This window comes from Triticum urartu, chromosome 5 (assembly GCF_003073215.2).
Source record: "Triticum urartu cultivar G1812 chromosome 5, Tu2.1, whole genome shotgun sequence".
Taxonomy (NCBI): domain Eukaryota; kingdom Viridiplantae; phylum Streptophyta; class Magnoliopsida; order Poales; family Poaceae; genus Triticum; species Triticum urartu.
In genome coordinates, this window is record NC_053026.1 from 493,462,810 (window position 1) to 493,479,827 (window position 17,018).

General features: G+C 55.9%; 1 protein-coding gene across 1 annotated transcript; it reads left to right on the forward strand.

Annotated features, from left to right (window-relative positions):
• The first annotated feature begins 15,154 nt into the window (after positions 1-15,154).
• LOC125556420 (protein MEI2-like 6) lies at positions 15,155-16,725 on the forward strand. Its single transcript, XM_048719159.1, has 4 exons — positions 15,155-15,713; positions 15,795-15,929; positions 16,040-16,181; positions 16,301-16,725. Exons 1-4 carry the CDS (start codon positions 15,175-15,177, stop codon positions 16,460-16,462), a joined length of 978 nt encoding a protein of 325 aa, XP_048575116.1. The 5' UTR covers positions 15,155-15,174; the 3' UTR covers positions 16,463-16,725.
• The last annotated feature ends 293 nt before the right edge of the window (positions 16,726-17,018 follow it).

Below are 17,018 nucleotides of genomic sequence, written 5' to 3' on the forward strand. Positions count from 1 at the left end.
GGCCAACCGCAACCTCCAGCCAGTCGGCAGTCCGGCTCGGGGTGCGGGGAATTGTCTCGCCGGGCCAGAGGGCGGCCAACACCTGCGCTCCGGTGCGCTGCAGGCGGCGGAGCATACGATGAGCCGGCTGCAGCCGCGCTTGGACTGCCAAGAGCTGCTCCTCAAGCGTCCGATGCGCGTCCGGCGCGATGTCGGCCCCCGTCTGACGGCACGCTTCGCGATGGGCCTCGATAGTTTGGGCGGCGAAGACGGAGTAGCCGGGAAAGTAGTCTGCACAGAGAATAAAAAGCAGCGCAAGTCAGAACAAAAATCAGGCGGCAAGGGGCAGGCAAGGAGCGAGGAAGGCGGCTTACCGTCGATCAAGTCCTCAATACGGCCGAAGCCTTCATCCATCACTTGCCTGGTCTCAGCCCAGCCCGCCGCCTCAGTCTCGAACTCGGCCTTCAGGGCGGCTTCGCTGTCCCGCGCTTCCTTCAGGGCCGCCTTGTGGCTCTCCTCCTAGTCAGCCAGCTTCTTGGCCAGGCGGTCACGCTCCAGGACCAAGGCGGCGTGCTCGGTTTCCTTGACGCGAAGGGCGGCCTGCGCCTCACTGAGCTGCCCCCTCAAGTCAGCATTGGACCCTGCAAGCACGAAAGACAAAAGAAAAACCAATGAGGAAGAAGTCGTCAGGGAAGATCCGACCTGACTGCTCAGCAGTCGGCCCGAATCTCGGGGACTACACCCAGTGGGTGTGCTGACGCGCCCCCACAGGAGATGAACGAAAACAAGGACGCACTCCGGCTGTTGACCAGGTCTTCGGTTCTCCGGCCTAGCTCCTGAGCCTGGGAGTTGAAGGCAGCAGCACGGAGGTTATGATACTCCTGAAAGGACAGACAGGAGGCGGGTATAAGATGGTTGTCAGGACCTAGTAAGTTCCGAGCCGCCTGCGCAGCAGCCGACTCGGAACTCGGGGACTACATCCAGTGGGTGCGCTGACGCGCCCCCATGGAAGAAATCAAGAAAACAAAACAAACAAGGCTAGGAGACTCACCCGGATGACGGCCCGCGTCGCCAGGAATTCTTGGGTGTACTGCTGCAGCGAGGCGACCTGGGCCTGAAGCCGGTTCCGAACCTCTTGGGCCGCCACGTTCAGCTCGCCCGTCCCCTCGCTGGGAGTCCACTCGGACGTGGCGGTGCTGGCCGCCTCCAAGGCCTCCGCCGTCTGGCCGGCACCCGTAACTCGGTGCGGCTTCGGCGCGGCGGTGCCTCCCCCCGCATGGCGGCGCGTTGCCGGCTGCACCTCGAGGCCGGCTCCTGCTGCCGGCTCACCCCCGGCCGGCTGCTCTGGCAACGCGGCAGATTGGCTGCCTTGGCCCGCTCCGGTCGGCGCCGTCTGCGGCGTTCCTTCCACGAAGGCCACTTGGACCTCCCTCCTCTCCATCGCCGGCGGCTCTTGGTCAACTTCCTCCGACGGGGGAACTGGGATGTTGGGGGCCACGGCGCGGAGGGGAATGGCGAGTAGCGGAGGCTGGTTGTGCGAAGCCTCCGCCTCCGTCTCCGCGGCTGCCGCCTCTGCCTGGGCCTTGGCTGCCGCATCGGCCCGCTCCTTCGCCGCCTGGGCGGCCGTTCGCTCTGCCGCCTCCCGCTCCTCCCGTGCTTCACGAGCGTTCCGCTCCGTGGCCTCCCTGAGGTCGGCGCGGGGGTCCACGCGGCGGGAGCCTGAAGACCCTCAAGTTGGCCCGACTACGGAGCCGCCTGGACCCCACTCAAGGGAAAGCGGCGCCCTATCCGGCGAGCAAAGAAAGGTTTAGAAGAGTTTTCAATCAAAGAGAACAACAAAAAATATGTGTCCAAGCATTCGACGACTTACGCTGAGATCGCCTGCGGCTGCTTCACCACCTTGCGGAAGCGGGCCGCCTTCGCGGCTGCCTCATCTCGCTTGGTTGCCGCTGTGGAAGCCTTGGACTTCTTCGATCGGCTACCGAAGAGGATTGACGCGGCCCGGCGCTTCTGGGCGCCGCCGCCAGCAGCCAGCGTGGCGGACGAGCTCGCGCCTTGATGACCAGGTGCCGGCTGGCGGCGCGGGGCGACTTCGACCTCGGCATCATCCGGCCAGTCCTCGAAGCCGGCCGTGAGCCCCGCGCGGTCGGGGACGAGCTGGCGCTCTACCCCTGCGGCCCCGGTCATCGGCGGAAGGAAAGGGTTCTGCTAGGGGAGAACCGACTAATCAGAAGCCGTCTATCATAAGGCCGGCTACCAACAGGAGAAAAGAAGGAAAAACTCACCACGGGCGGAGGGTTGGCGCGTGAGTACGGCGCCTTGCCGTATCGCCGGTCCTCGGCAAGCTTGCAGTTGGAGATGTAATTCACCATGTATGACACCTCTGTATGAGGCATCTCCCTGGTGCTCAGCCGGCTTGGGTTGAAGCGGCCGCTCATCTGACACATCATGTGAGGCCGGCTTTGGAGAGGAAGTACCCGGCGCTCCACGAAGGCGGCCACCAAGTCGGCTCCGGTCAGGCCTTCCGCCTGGATCATCACCCGAAGCTGGGAGACCGCTGCGTTCCCGGCCTGAGACAATGACCTGGCCCGGTAGCTCCACGAGGGTTGCCTCCCAGCCGGCGGGCGGCTACGTAAGCCGGCAGGTTGACGTAGTCGCCTTGCTGGGCGACGTTCTTCACATAGAAGTACGACTTCTGCCAGAGCTTCACCGACTGGATCAGCGGGATGGGCGGGAACGGGTTGTTCTCGCCCGACCGCCTCATGGCGATATAGGCCCCGCAGGGGGCGGGCACGCCCGCGACGACGGTGCTGAGTTTGCTCTGGAAGAATTCCCCCTAGAGCTCAAGCGTGGGGAGGACCCCAAGGAAACCTTCGCAGAGGGAGACGAAGGCCGACAGCAGCATCACCGCGTTGGGCGTGAGGTGATGCGGCTGAAGGTTGTAGAACTCGAGGAAGGAATGGAGGAACCCGCTCGCCGGAAGGCCGAAGCCGCGCAGGCAGTGCGAGCGGAAGATAACCCGCTCGCCCTCCTCCGGTGCCGGCGAAACCTCATTCTCCGGCGCTCGACGGACCCGCACGAAGCTCTCGCCGGGCAGGCGTCGCGTCTGGCGGAGGAACTCGACGTGGTCCTCATGGACGTTGGAGCCATCCCATGAGCTCGACAGCGCCATGGAAGCGAGACGAAGCGACGGAGAAATGGCGCGGCGGTGGGTGCTGCAGCAGCGAAAGGAAGGAGAAAGAGGGGGTGGAGCGAGGAAGAGCGCGAGAGCCTCTGCCGCTCCCTCTCCTCCCCCTACTTATAGGCTCGCGCGGCGGAGCCGAGGAGGCGCGGCGTGGGGGAGCGTGGGCATCAACTGCGCCCACTCCCCCACGTACCGCGATTATTGCGCCCTAACGGCGTAATAAAACCGCCGCGGGAAGGCGAGCGGTCCGCGTGGGCCAAAGAAGATCCACGCTTGGGCCGAGGCCTAGGAGTGGCGGGCCCGGGCCTGCAGCGGCATCACATCGCGCGCGTGCACTGGCAGGGTTTCACTGCCACGTGGCCCGCGGGAAGGCCTGCGGTCAGCTCGCAGGTCGACCGCGTTCCCGCCTACAAGAAACGGAGCTCTCCGAAGTCGGCGCGCACCAGCAAAGCCGGCCCCTCGGGATAGGAAGCTGACCAAGCTTCTCGTCCCTTTGTCAGCCTCGAAGCTCGATCAGCTTCGGGGACTACTGTCGGAGTAAATAGCCATGGGTAGCCAAATAGCCATGGGTAGCCTAGCCGGCTTCCCCTGGCCCTTCTGAAAAAATTACGAGCCCTTCCGGCTCTCAAGAATCCAAGACGTGGGGCCGCCTTCCCCTTGCCGGCTGTCTCCCTAGGCGCTATCGGAAGGCCGACTTTAGCCCTCGTGAAGAAAGCCATGGAAGGGCCGGCTTGAGAAGCCGGCCGCGAGAAGGCCGACTCCAAGAAGCCGGCTCCCACAAAGTGGTCAAGACCGTACCCTCAAAGTTTGCATCCACCTAACGGCGATGTGATGGGGTGTGGCTACAGTGAAGCCTGCCACCCCCGAATCCCGGAGCACGACTGGCACAGTGCGCGTACGGGTGGCCATGACCCATCCGGCGCGGCACTGTTGCCACGTTGACCCTGATGTCATCCATGATGGATTACCAGTACGGCCCACAGGCGTGGGCCCCTTCGGGCAGAGAGACACCCGAAGGCGGCCGTGCATCCCCCAGTCGGCCCGAGACGAAGCCGTCTCTCCATAGCCGGCATGCCACCTCCTTTGAAGGAGACGCCCCATTAAGGAGACAAGACGCGGTGAGGCTACAGTGACCATCCGCCGGACGGCGGCACTGTAGCCACGCCTACCTCGACGAAGCCCTCGTCGCCAGGATGGAGCAACAGTAACCAGCCGCCGACAAGGCCCTGAACAGTGGGACCTGCCTGTCGGCCGAGGAGCCGGCAGCCGGCGGGCCCCAGCAGTCAGCGCAGAAGCCGGCGAGCATAGTCACAGATGGCTGGGCCCCGCGCCCAGCCGGATTACCATTGTACCCCCGAGGGGTAGGCCTATATAAACCCCCCGGGACACCCATGCAAAGGGTTGATCCCTGCTAGTTTTAGACACCACACAAGGAGAAGAAGAGAGCGAGCCGTGCCCTTCTTCCTCCTCTCACCAAACAGCTCTAGGAGCACCGTGTAGCTACTTGTTCATCTAGTGATCATCCGGAGACCCCGCAGAACAGCAGTAGGGGTGTTATCTCCACGGAGAGCCTCGAAGCTGGGTAAGATTCGTCGGCGTCCATGTCTTCGCCTCATCCCGTTTCCAGGCACCGGAAATGTTTTACTGGCTCCCACAATGATAAGCCACCCGTTGGATATGTCGCACCTACCACCCGACTTTGGCGCCCACCGTGGGGCCAGGTGCACCGTCATCCGAAGACCTATTCTGGACGGGAACCCTCTTCCTCCCCAGCGAGCGTAGCCAGCCCAGCACGCCCAGATGGCGCTTGCCACGACTGCTGCAAGGCGTCACCAGCATCTGCGCGGCGAGCAGTCCTCGCCGGTCTCCTCGATGAAACCCTCATCTCCGACGAGCTCGCCTCCGATGCGGGCACCGAACCACCTCGCCATCCTCCTCGGCCAGCTCCATGTCTCCGCGAGCCTGCTGTGGACTTGGAGTCGGTTGGCTCCACCGACCCGATGCCTGTCGACTCCGACACGGCCTCACTCGACACCTTCCCCACCAACGTCACGATCTACAACGACCCGCTTCCCCGGACCGAGCTGCGACGCTGTCACCACCGAGGTGATGGTCATCGGCCACGGCGGCGCTGCTGACGAGAGCGCCCACGACGCCCCGCACGTGGTGGTCCACGACTTGTCCATCCCACTCCTGGCTGATGCTGACGACGAAGCATTGGAGGCACGCCGCCTCGCTCTCCTCGCGGAGGGCCGGAGGCTGGCCTCCATAAGACGCCTCACTGAGGCCCACCAGCGCGAAGCCGACCGCGTCGCCTTTGGCACGCCGGCTCTGGGCGGGCCAAGCCGGGCCGGTGTTGTCAGGCAGCGCGGCGCTGTCATCGCCGACACGCTGGGGGTCGACCGCCCAGTCTATGCCACTCCACTCGAGAACCTGCATGCTGCCCAGGCGGCCGTAGACGAGCTAGACGGATTGGGGGCCGAAGAACTTCCCCACATGACCAGACGCATCCAGCAGCTAATCAATGCGGCCGCGCGGCGGGACGAAGCCGACGCCCGCGCGGAAAGCCCTCCTCCGCGCCGAGATCACGGCGCGACATCCCAGACGCCGACTACGGGCAATACCCTCGCACGGCGCGAAAAAGAGCCGGCTGCCAGCCGAAGCCGGACCCGAATCTCCATCGAGCGAGACACGGAAGGCCATCCCCGGGCCGTGGAATGGCGGGGCAACCCGCCTCCGCCTCGGCCCCGTGGAGAGAGATATCCCACCCCGCCGCCTGTGCGCATCCGACTCTCAGCGGCCGACTAGGTCGCCGCGAAGGAGTCGGCGAGAACGACGCCCGCATCGGATCGACCGCCTGGCGCGATCCCTAGCGCTGGAAGAACAAGACGATGTCGGTCCGCCTTGTTTCGGCCCCCGCATCCACGACGAGCCTTTCCCCAAAGGGTTCTCGCTCCCAAGAGACACGCCCAAGTACAACGGCTCCGTGAAGCCGGAAGATTGGTTGATCGACTACTCCATGGCGGTTAGCATAGCCAACGGCAGCCGGCGCGTTGCCGTGAAGTACGTGCCCCTCGTGCTACAAGGCACGGCGCGGACCTGGCTCAACAGCCTCAAGCCCTCTAGCATCAACAGCTGGCTAGATTTCACAGAAGCTTTCGTCCGCAACTTCACCAGCACCTACAAGCGGGCTCCCAAGCCCAGACAGCTCTCCTTGTGCATACAAGGCCCCGCCGAGTCTACTCGCGACTACCTCACACATTGGGCCGAGCTCCGCAACTCTTGCGAGGGGGTGCACGACGTGCAAGCCATAGAATACTTCACTGCCGGGTGCCGAGAAGGCACCCTCCTCAAGCACAAGCTTCTCTGCGATGAGCCGACTACCCTCGACGAGCTTCTGGACATAGCGGACAAGTACGCCACTACCGACTCCTTGATGAAGACTGAGCTCCGGGTAGACGCGTCCGGGAAAGTACTCAACCCGGTGCCCAAGACGCCGGCTGGGGACTCCGGCCGACGCCCACACCCGAACGATCACAAGCGCAAGGGCCCCGCACCGCCTCCCGCCAGTCGGCAGGTGGCCACAGTCGAAGACGTGCCGCCCGAAGGGCGGCCCTCGCCCAAGAAACCCAAGGGCGGCCGGCCGGCTTGGCAGCCGGCCTTCTCCTACGAGCAAACTCTCGACGCCCCGTGCAAATTCCACAGCGGCGCGAAGCCGTCCAACCACACAACCCGGAAGTGCCATTGGCTCACCCGAATCTCCAAAGGCGAAGGGCTCGCGCCGCCTCCGGCTCCGCCGCCACCGGCCGCTCGGCCCGCAGTCGGAGCCGTGCATGATGAGTTCCCCGACGAGCATGCAACCTACATCGTCTTTACAAGCCAGCCCGAAGACCGGCGCGGCAAACGCCGAGAGCACCAGGAAGTCAGCATGGTCGCTGCCAACCCCGCCGAGCACATGCATTGGTCAGAAAAACCCATCAGCTGGAGCCAGGCCGACCATCGAGAGGTGATGCCGTCTCCCGGCTCTTATGCATTGGTTCTGGATGCCACCCTTGCAACGGACAGACGCGCCGCCCGTTTCTCCCGTGTGTTGATAGACGGCGGGAGCAGCATCAACATCTTGTACCGTGACACCCTGGAGAAGCTGAATGTCAAGACAAAGCAACTCATGCCTACTCGGACAGTACTCCATGGCATCGTACCCGGCTTGTCCTGCGCCCCCTTTATATACGAGGGAGGGGGAACCCCATAGACACACACGTTTCTCTTAGCCGTGTGCGGTGACCCCTCCATAGTTGCACACCTCGGTCATATCGTCGTAGTGCTTAGGCGAAGCCCTGCGCCGGTAACTTCACCATCACCGTCACCACGCCGTTGTTCTGATGAAACTTTCCCTCGGCCTCAGCTGGATCTAGAGTTCGAGGGATGTCACCGAGCTGAACCTGTGCAGATCGCGGAGGTGTCGTGCGTTCGGTACTTGATCAGTTGGATCATGAAGACGTTCGACTACATCAACCGCGTTACTAAACGCTTCCGCTTTCGGTCTACAGGGTACATAGACACACTCTCCCCGCTCATTACTATGCTTCTTCTAGATAGATCTTGCGTGATCGTAGGATTTTTTTAAAATACTATGTTTCCCAACAGTTCCATCAGCACCGTTGAATAAAAAACGGTGACCTCCCGTCGCATGATCCCATCATAGCGCCGAGGACACCCTTCCTTGCAACATCTGGTGATGCTTCCAACCATTGAGCTCGCAAAAATAGGTGATGCTGTGACGCCCCTATCACAATACCCGGCGACTCCCTTCCTTCCCATCTGAACATTGTCGCCAACCCATCGTTGCATTAAAGCATTTGTCACTGACGACATCTTCGAGTTGCAGGTTCGTTGTAGTGCAGCACTCTTTGCGGCCACGGCGAACAGAGCCCCAAATTGCAGTAGTACAGCACGTGGTGCCCACCACCGGCAAACCCTATAAGTTGGGTTGCAATAGTGCGGCGAGCAGGGCCCGCCTCTGGCCTCCCTCATCGTGCTACGTTGCAATGCCGGCGGCAAGCGGCGCTAACCTCTAGCAACCCCTTGTGTGTGAAGGAAATATGCCCTAGAGGCAATAATAAAGTTGTTATTTATATTTCCTTATATCATGATAAATGTTTATTATTCATGCTAGAATTGTATTAACCGGAAACTTAGTACATGTGTGAATACATAGACAAACAGAATGTCACTAGTATGCCTCTACTTAACTAGCTCGTTGAATCAATGATGGTTATGTTTCCTAACCATAGACATGAGTTGTTATTTGATTAACGGGATCACATAATTAGAGAATGATGTGATTGACTCGACCCATCCGTTTGCTTAGCACGATGATCGTTTAGTTTGTTGCTATTGCTTTCTCCATAACTTATACATGTTCCTATGACTATGAGATCATGCAACTCCCGAATACCGGAGGAACACTTTATGTGCTACCAAACGTCACAACGTAACCGGGTCATTATAAAGGTGCTCTACAAGTGTCTCCGATGGTGTTTGTTGAGTTGGCATAGATCGAGATTAGGATTTGTCACTCCGATTGTCGGAGAGGTATCTCTGGGCGCTCTCGGTAATGTACATCACTATAAGCCTTGCAAGCAATGTAGCTAATGAGTTAGTTACGGGATGTAGCATTATGGAATGAGTAAGAGACTTGCCGGTAACGAGATTGAACTAGGTATTGAGATGTCGACGATCGAATCTCGGGCAACTAACATACCGATGACAAAGGGAATAACGTATATCGTTATGCAGTTTGACCGATAAAGATCTTCGTAGAATATGTGGGAGCCAATATGAACATACATGTTCCGCTATTGGTTATTGACCGGAGATGTGTCTCGGTCATGTCTACATAGTTCTCGAACCCGTAGGGTCCGCACGCTTAACGTTTGGTGACGATCGGTATTATGAGTTTATGTGTTTTGATGTACCGAAGGTAGTTCGGAGCCTCAGATTTGATCACGGACATGACGAGGAGTCTCGAAATGGTCGAGACGTAAAGATCGATATATTGGAAGCCTATGTTTGGACATCGGAATGGTTCCAGATGTGTTCGGGCATTTTCCGGAGTACATAGAGGTTACCGGAACCCCCCGGGGAGTATATGGGCCTTATTGGGCTTTAGGTAAAAGAGAGAGGGCCTGCCTAGGGCAGGCCACGCTCCCCCCCCCCCAAGGCCTAGTCCGAATTGGACTAGGGGGAGGGGCGGCGCCCCCTCCTTCCTTATCTTCTCTCTTTCCCTTCCTTCTCTCCTACTCCTACTTGGAAAAGGGGGAATCCTACTCCCGGTGGGAGTAGGACTCCCTAGGGCGCGCCATAGTAGTAGAGGTTCGGACCTCCCCCTCCTCCACTCCTTTATATACGGGGGAGGGGGCACCCCATAGACACACAAGTTGATCATTGATCTCTTAGCCGTGTGCGGTGCCCCCCTCCACCACAATCCACCTCAGTTATATCGTAGCGGTGCTTAGGCGAAGCCCTGTTCCGGTAGCATCATCATCGTCATCACACCGTCGTGCTGACGAAGCTCTCCCTCGAAACTCTGCTGGATCATGAGTTCGTGGGACGTCACCGAGCCGAACGTGTGCAGATCGCGGAGGTGTCGTACTTTTAGTACTAGGATCGGTCGATCGTGAAGACATACGACTACATCAGCCGCGTTGACATAACGCTTCCGCTTACGGTCTATCGGGGTACATGGAAAACACTCTTCCCCTCTCGTTGCTATGCATCACCATGATCTTGCGTGTGCGTAGGAAATTTTTTAAAATTACTGCGTTCCCCAACAGTGTGTTGCGTTACATGAGTTTAACGAGCAGCCCCGTGTCACGTTACGTCGCAACAGTGTGGCGAGCAGAGCCCCCCCCCCCCCCCCCTCGGCACCCCATATGTATACATTCCATCATCCCATCAACCTCGTGGCACTGCTTGCATCATTGTCATCCTGCATCGCAGCCTTGCAGCACTCATCGACCTTGCATAAGTGTTGGTCGTGTTTTTTGCAAAAGAGTTCAAAAAATTGTTAGTCACCTTATTGTTGGTGTCCTGGATTAGGGGGTGCTTGCCACGTCGATCCGTTGGTCATGGGCTGGGCCGTGGACCCACCGAAGATTGACGAATGGGCCATGTCGGCCCTGGCCCCGACATAATCAAGATGAAGATCTCCTAGAGGCTTGGCGTATAGTTCAAGCGTATTTTGAATAGTTGGCATGTTTATCCCTACATTGTAACTGACTATGTGTAAATCCTAGGTACCCCCTACGTCTATATAAACCGTGGAGCTTAGTCCATAGAGCCACGTGCATTAACCTTCACAAGGTTCAGAGCTTAGACAAACTCTTACGATCTCGAGGTAGATCAATATGTACTGTGTAGCCCATCACAATCAATATATAAGAAGCAGGACGTATGGTTTTTCCTCATCAAGAGGACCCAAACCAGGGTAAAACATCGTGTCCCTGCTCTTCTTGTGAACTAAAAGCACGACGAGTAATTTGGAATGGAGGGAGTAGCTCTGATCACCAAGATTGGAACCCCCTACCCGAGATCTGTCGGTTTTAGCACCGACACTAACCCCCCCCCCCCCGCCTAGGTCCTTAAAGGCGAGTTTTAGGTTTGTGCTATTACACCTTAAAAGGCAAGTTTTAGGTTTGGGCTATTAGAGCATGGTTAATAATATAGCCAGCTGTTGGAGCTATATGATGTTGCCACGTCATATATTGCCAAGCTTATAGCCGGCAAGTACAATAGTTGGATATAAATATGTACTACTTTGTTGATACATGGCCCACCTCACTCTCTCACAAAGTACCTAGAAGCATGTGCTGCAGCCGGCTGTTAACTAGTAGCCCGCTTCTCTTCTCTCTCCTCTTCTCTCTCTCCCAACTAAGCAAAAATATAGTATTTAATGTCTTACAGCCGGCCTACATCACCTTATTGTACTTGCTCTTACACCTTAAAGGCAAGTTTTAGGTTTGGGCTATTATTACACCACGGGAATCAGTGGTGTACTCGATGCTGCTAAACCTAACGATCCAGCTTGGAGCAAAGGTTTCAAACTAGCTGAGGTGGCCAGTCGAGTCAGCCAAGAGGGCAGTGCTGCCAAAGACGAAGATATGCCACATTTTTCTCACTCCCCCACCCCCACCCTCGCTCTATTCCGCTCCCTCCCAGACCACCATCGCCGCGGTACCACCCCGGCTGCCCGAAGAAGCCTCGTCGGACCTTAGCCACCCCACCCACCCGCCTTAGAGTACGCATGCCTTGCACCTCACGTTCGTCCGCTGCTCGGGTACCATATGCCCCTACAGATGTCGTCCATGGTGGACACCATGCCTGACAAGTGTCTGGCCAAATATCGTAGCCAAATTGTTGACAATTTTTTTTCATACATTGAAGCAAGCATGATGGATTCATATATGGACTACTACTACGACAACTTTATGGATTTTTCCTCGCCGGATGAGGATGAAACATCGATGATGCTGGCCGTCCTTGCAGACTCGGGGCGTATGGGGAGCATGTTCTGAATTTGAAGGGATGCCGAGTTTTGAATCAGAATAGGGCATGGGAGCATTTGATGTTGATGGACGACTACTTTATCCTCGATGCCTATTCGTGGACCATTTTTGACACTGTTTCTGTGTGTCTGGTTTGACATACACGGTGGAGATGGCATAAGAAAACAAAAATGATGTCCCAACACTTAATTCATCAGTTTCCACTCATTTCTATCACTAAATATATATACGCCCTACGGCCATGATATGCCCGTCGCTTTGCATAACACCATGTGACAGGTTTTCAGTTTGCAAGTTTGCAACTCACCGTTTTCTTTTCCCTGCTTATAACCATGATGAAAATATTTGCTACCATTATTCCAAAATGGACACGGTCTTCTTTTCTAGGTTCACCTATATCCTAATCATTTAAGTCGGCTTGTTGTAAACAAGAAAATTCGCTGCCTGATGTGTACTGAAATCATCGACGGATAATTTGAAAATATGATAATCTTCTTTTTTGCATTTGAAAAATACGTTAAACTTGTTTAAATAAAATGATAGTAAAACTTTCAGTGGTTCAAGTATATGACTTCAATGAAACTGGATAATGAACTGGATAAGGACCATACACAATCTCAAGTTTTTAGCAGAGTGATGCCTCCTCCGAGAAAAGAAACACGCCCTTTTTTTAGAAGACAAAAATAGTACGAGTCGAGAATACTAGCAGCTGAGGACGGGTGCTCGCTAACAGGTTAAAAGTGATCCTACCGGTGCTAATCTCTGAGGAGCAAAGTGCGTTTGTCCCCGATAGACTCATCACGGATAACATTCTAGTTGCATATGAATGTGTTCATGCTATCAGGAAAAGAAGCAGGAAGAAGCCACTGTGCGCAGTTAAGTTGGATATGATGAAAGCGTATGACAGGGTTGAGTGGAGCTTTTTGGAAAGGATGATGATGAGATTCGGCTTTGATGGAGCATGGATAGAGATGGTTATGTGCTGTGTTACTTCTGCTAGGTTCTCAGTGAAGCTTAAAGGTGGGCTTTCTCAAACTTTTCTCCCGTCCAGGGGTCTCCGTCAAGGGGATCCCTTATCACCTTATTTGTTCCTGTTTTGCGTGGAAGGTTTCTCAGCGCTACTAAAAAATGCTCAACGGGTTGGAGATTTGAAGGGGGTATCTTTTGGGAGCACTGGCCCCATGATAACCCATCTTTTATTTGCGGATGATAGCATTGTTTTCCTTGAAGGGTCTCGGGATAATCTTGAAACGCTCAAGACCATCTTGGTGGATTATGAAAAGGCCTCAGGACAAAAGGTGAATTTGCAGAAATCTTCTATCTCAAGAGCAAGGAACAACTAAAGGTGGTCATTGGAATTCAATCGGAGGCGTTAAGTGAGAAATATTTGGGTCTTCCTACCGTGGTTGGCAGTTCTAAAGAAGGAACTTTCAAATACGTTAAAGAGAGTGCGAAGGGCAAAGTGACGGGATGGAAAGGGCAAGGTTTGTCTAAGAAAGCTCGTGAGGTTTTGGTCAAGTCCGGGCTACAGTCCACTCCAACTTTCACCATGAGTTGCTTTCAACTCACCAAAAAATTGTGCAGGAACCTGACTTCGATTTCTTCAAACTATTGGTGGGGGGAAGCAAATGGTGAGAAAAAGGTTCATTGGATAGCTTGGAAAAAGATGTGCTTAAGTAAAAGAGAGGGAGGAATGGGTTTTAGAGACATGGAGGCTTTTAATCAATCTCTCTTAGCAAAGCAAGCTTGGCGATTATTACAGCAACCGAACTCGCTTTGTGCTCGCATTCTGAGGGCGAGATACTACAAGGAGGGTTCCATTCTAAATGCAACTTGTCCGAAAGGTGCTTCCTTCACTTTCCGGAGCATTTTGTATGGAAGGGATTTGCTACTAGACGGGTTGATCTGGAGAGTGGGGGATGGTTCAAGCATACGCATACACCACAACAATTGGATACCTCGCACGGGTTATCTTCGGCCACTGGGCCAGAGGTACGTGCCGGGGGTGACGCGGGTGTGCCATTTGATGAACGAGACTGGAGATGCATGGGATCGGGCCAAACCGGACATGATGTTTTCCCAGGATGATGTACAGGATATTTTGAAGATCACGATGGGTGGCGCCGGGACGGAGGATTTTCTCGCGTGGAACTTCACCAACAACGGACAGTTCACGGTCAAATCGGCGTATCACTTATGTATGGAGAAGAAGAAAGCAAGGGCGGGACGGCCGGGACCTTCGTCTTCGGTGGCAGAGCACCGAGGTTGGACGGCTCTGTGGGGAGCCAGCGCGCCGGGCAAGGCGATAATCCATGCTTGGAGGTTGATTAAGAATGGCTTGGCTGTCGGAACGGATCTGCTACGTAGACACATTAAGGAAGGAGTATTATGTCCGGCATGTGGACGTGAAGAAACAATACTGCACCGCTTCTGGTATTGCCATCATTCAGTTTTGTTTTGGAAAGAGTTAGGCTCAATATTGGGAACACGGGTGGCCACCCCACCCAGCTCGACGAGTTCCCAGGGCCAACTAGCGGCATGGTTGCTTCAGTGGGTGTCGGAGGCGGATGACGAAGCTAAAGCCATTATGATACAGGGGCTATATACGTTGTGGCTGGCAAGGAATGACACTCGAGAAGGGAAGAAGATTGATGATCCGGTGATAGTTGCAGGAAGGGTAGCCGGGTATCTATCGGAGTGGAAGAGTGTTCATGTTGAACGAGCACCTAATGTACGACAGGCCTCTGTGGAGAAGTGGAAACCACCGGAATTAGGATGGGTGAAAGCCAATGTGGATGGTGCCATGGCGAGGTCAGAGCAAGCGGGAGGTGGGGGAGTTATCCTCCGAGATGAAAATGGTGCGTTCAGAGGGGCTGCTAGTTTTTTCTTTCCTGGATGCTCAAATCCGGAGATAGCCGAGCTATTGGCGTGTAAACGAGCGCTTCAGTGGGCAGTCCAGAGGAGCATACAAAGGCTACATTTGGAAACGGACTCGCAAGTGGTGGCGGGAATGCTGGTGAGTGAGGAGAAGAACTTGTCACACGCTGGATAAGTGGTAGAACAAATTAAAACTCTGATCAAGGCAAGAGAACATTTCAAGCTCACCTGGGTTCGGAGAACGGCAAATGGAGCTGCACATGCATTGGCTAGACGTGGTGTGAGTTCTAGTGATTCGGTTTTTTGGGACTTGGTCCCCCAGATTGTATTCTTAGTATTGTTTCAGACGAAATTCCTAATTTAGTTTAATAAAGTGGAATTGGAACTTTCAAAAAAAAAAGCTGCTGAGGACGGGGAGCGAGCGAGAGTGACCGAGGCTGCTGAACCACCGTTGTTGCGCTCCAATCCCCTTCTCTCCACCTCTTTATAAACCCCTCGTGGGCAGGGTGCTTCTCCAGTTCCTCCCGAGCTCCAGTCCAGTCTTTCTTCTTCACACCACCCGCATCCATGGCTGCCTCCTCCACTCAGCCCCTGAACCCTGCTGCTTTACCCTTCGTTCCCGTAGCCTCCGCCCCCTTGAAGCTCTGCCCCCCTGTCTCGTCCTCCCTGCCGGTTGGCTTCCCCCTCCCGCCGCAGTGCTTGCTCCCGCCGCCCTCTCTGCCGCCGCCGTGCGCGTTGTCCGTCCCGCCCTTGCCATGGGTGCAGGTGCCTCCTCCCCCTCCGTGTCAGGTAACTGTGTACTGCAGCCCGCTATCGTGTCCGGTGACGGTGTACTGCATCCCTCCGCCGCCGCAGCCACCGCTGCTATCGGGGAAGAGCTGCTGCAGCACGGAAACCGTCGACGGCGCCAGCGATAGGTCCCTGAAGGCCGAGGTGGAAAACCGCCCCTCCCCTCGCTCTGTTCTCTCACCCAGGAGTCCCGCCTCCGTCTCGCCGCGGACGCCGAAGCCGAGGGCGGCCCCTCGGCCTATGGGCAGCAAACCTGCCTTCGACCCAAGCAGCGGCAAGACATCTCTCATGATCTGCAACATCCCCAACGGTTTCTCGTAAGTACTCCCTTGTCTTTCTTTTTCAATCCACCGGTTCTTGTTGATTAAAAGCTGGGTCTTCTTTTCTGTCGCTCGCAGGAAGCGGAGGATCATGGCGATTCTAGACCAGCACTGCGCCGAGGAGAACGAAAAGCTCCGGCGGTGCGTCGGCGGCGGCGGCGATAAGGCCGTCAAGTCGGAGTACGATTTCCTCTACGTCCCAATCGACTTCCGGTACGGCTACGGCGTTTCCTGATGTTCGCCTCATCGTAGTACTAGTGCGTGTCGTCCATGGCTTCTCTTCTGTGTGAATACAAGCTGACCTCGGCTCGTTTGTTGCGCAGAACGAAGTACAACAAGGGGTACGCCTTCGTAAACATGACGACGGCGACGGCGGCGCATCGGCTGCACGAGTTCCTCCACGGCCACTCTTGGGCGGCGACGGGCTCCAAGAAAGTGTGCGAGGTCGTGCACGCAAGCATCCAGGTACGCACGCACGCGCGCAGCTCCATTTATAGACCGCCACCCTTGTCTCCGGCACCGGCGACATGGCTCCATGTATGATTTGAACCGCCCGGCGTGCTAACCAATGGCATGGCTCGCAGGGTGCTGATGCGTTGGTGAAGCATTTCTCCGGCTCCAAGTTCCCCTGCGGCAACGGGAACGAGGAGTTCCTGCCGGTGCGCTTTGGGCCGCCGCGGAGCGACCGCAGGCCGACGGCGGAGCGCGTGATCGGCCAGGCGGTGGTCCGTGGAGCCCGCTGCTGAGGCGCTGAGCAGGCCTGTTCCGCGCACTAGCTAGTCGCCGTGATCCGCTCTATCTTGCATTCTATCCACGCTATGCTATGCCATGGATAGATAGAACGGGAGATAGACGACTTATCATAGGCTGGCTTGAGAATTTACCTTATAATTTCCTTGCTTGTCTCCTTGTTCAAGTATGCATGTGTTCTCGAGGTTTAATTTGAAGTTTGTATGAGTATCAAATGTGTCAGCTGCCTGGTTTATTATCTGGAAGCCTCTTTATGAACTGGCAGTACTACTAGTAGTATTATGTTTTGCACTATGTATAAATGTCTGTGACATGATACCTAAAAAATGTTTCTTCTAGATTTAGAGATGGTGATCGTCATCGGGGTTCACTCATACAAATTTCGAGAGATTCTAACTCAAGCTGAATTCCTTCAGAAAGTCATTTACTCGATGATTGAAGTGATTGCATCTATATTTTCACAGAACGGTCATGCTGTTTGAACTCCGGCTACTTGCAGGCTAATGACAAAATTCGCCTATGTGCATGTGATTTGCATTAATGACAAGTACT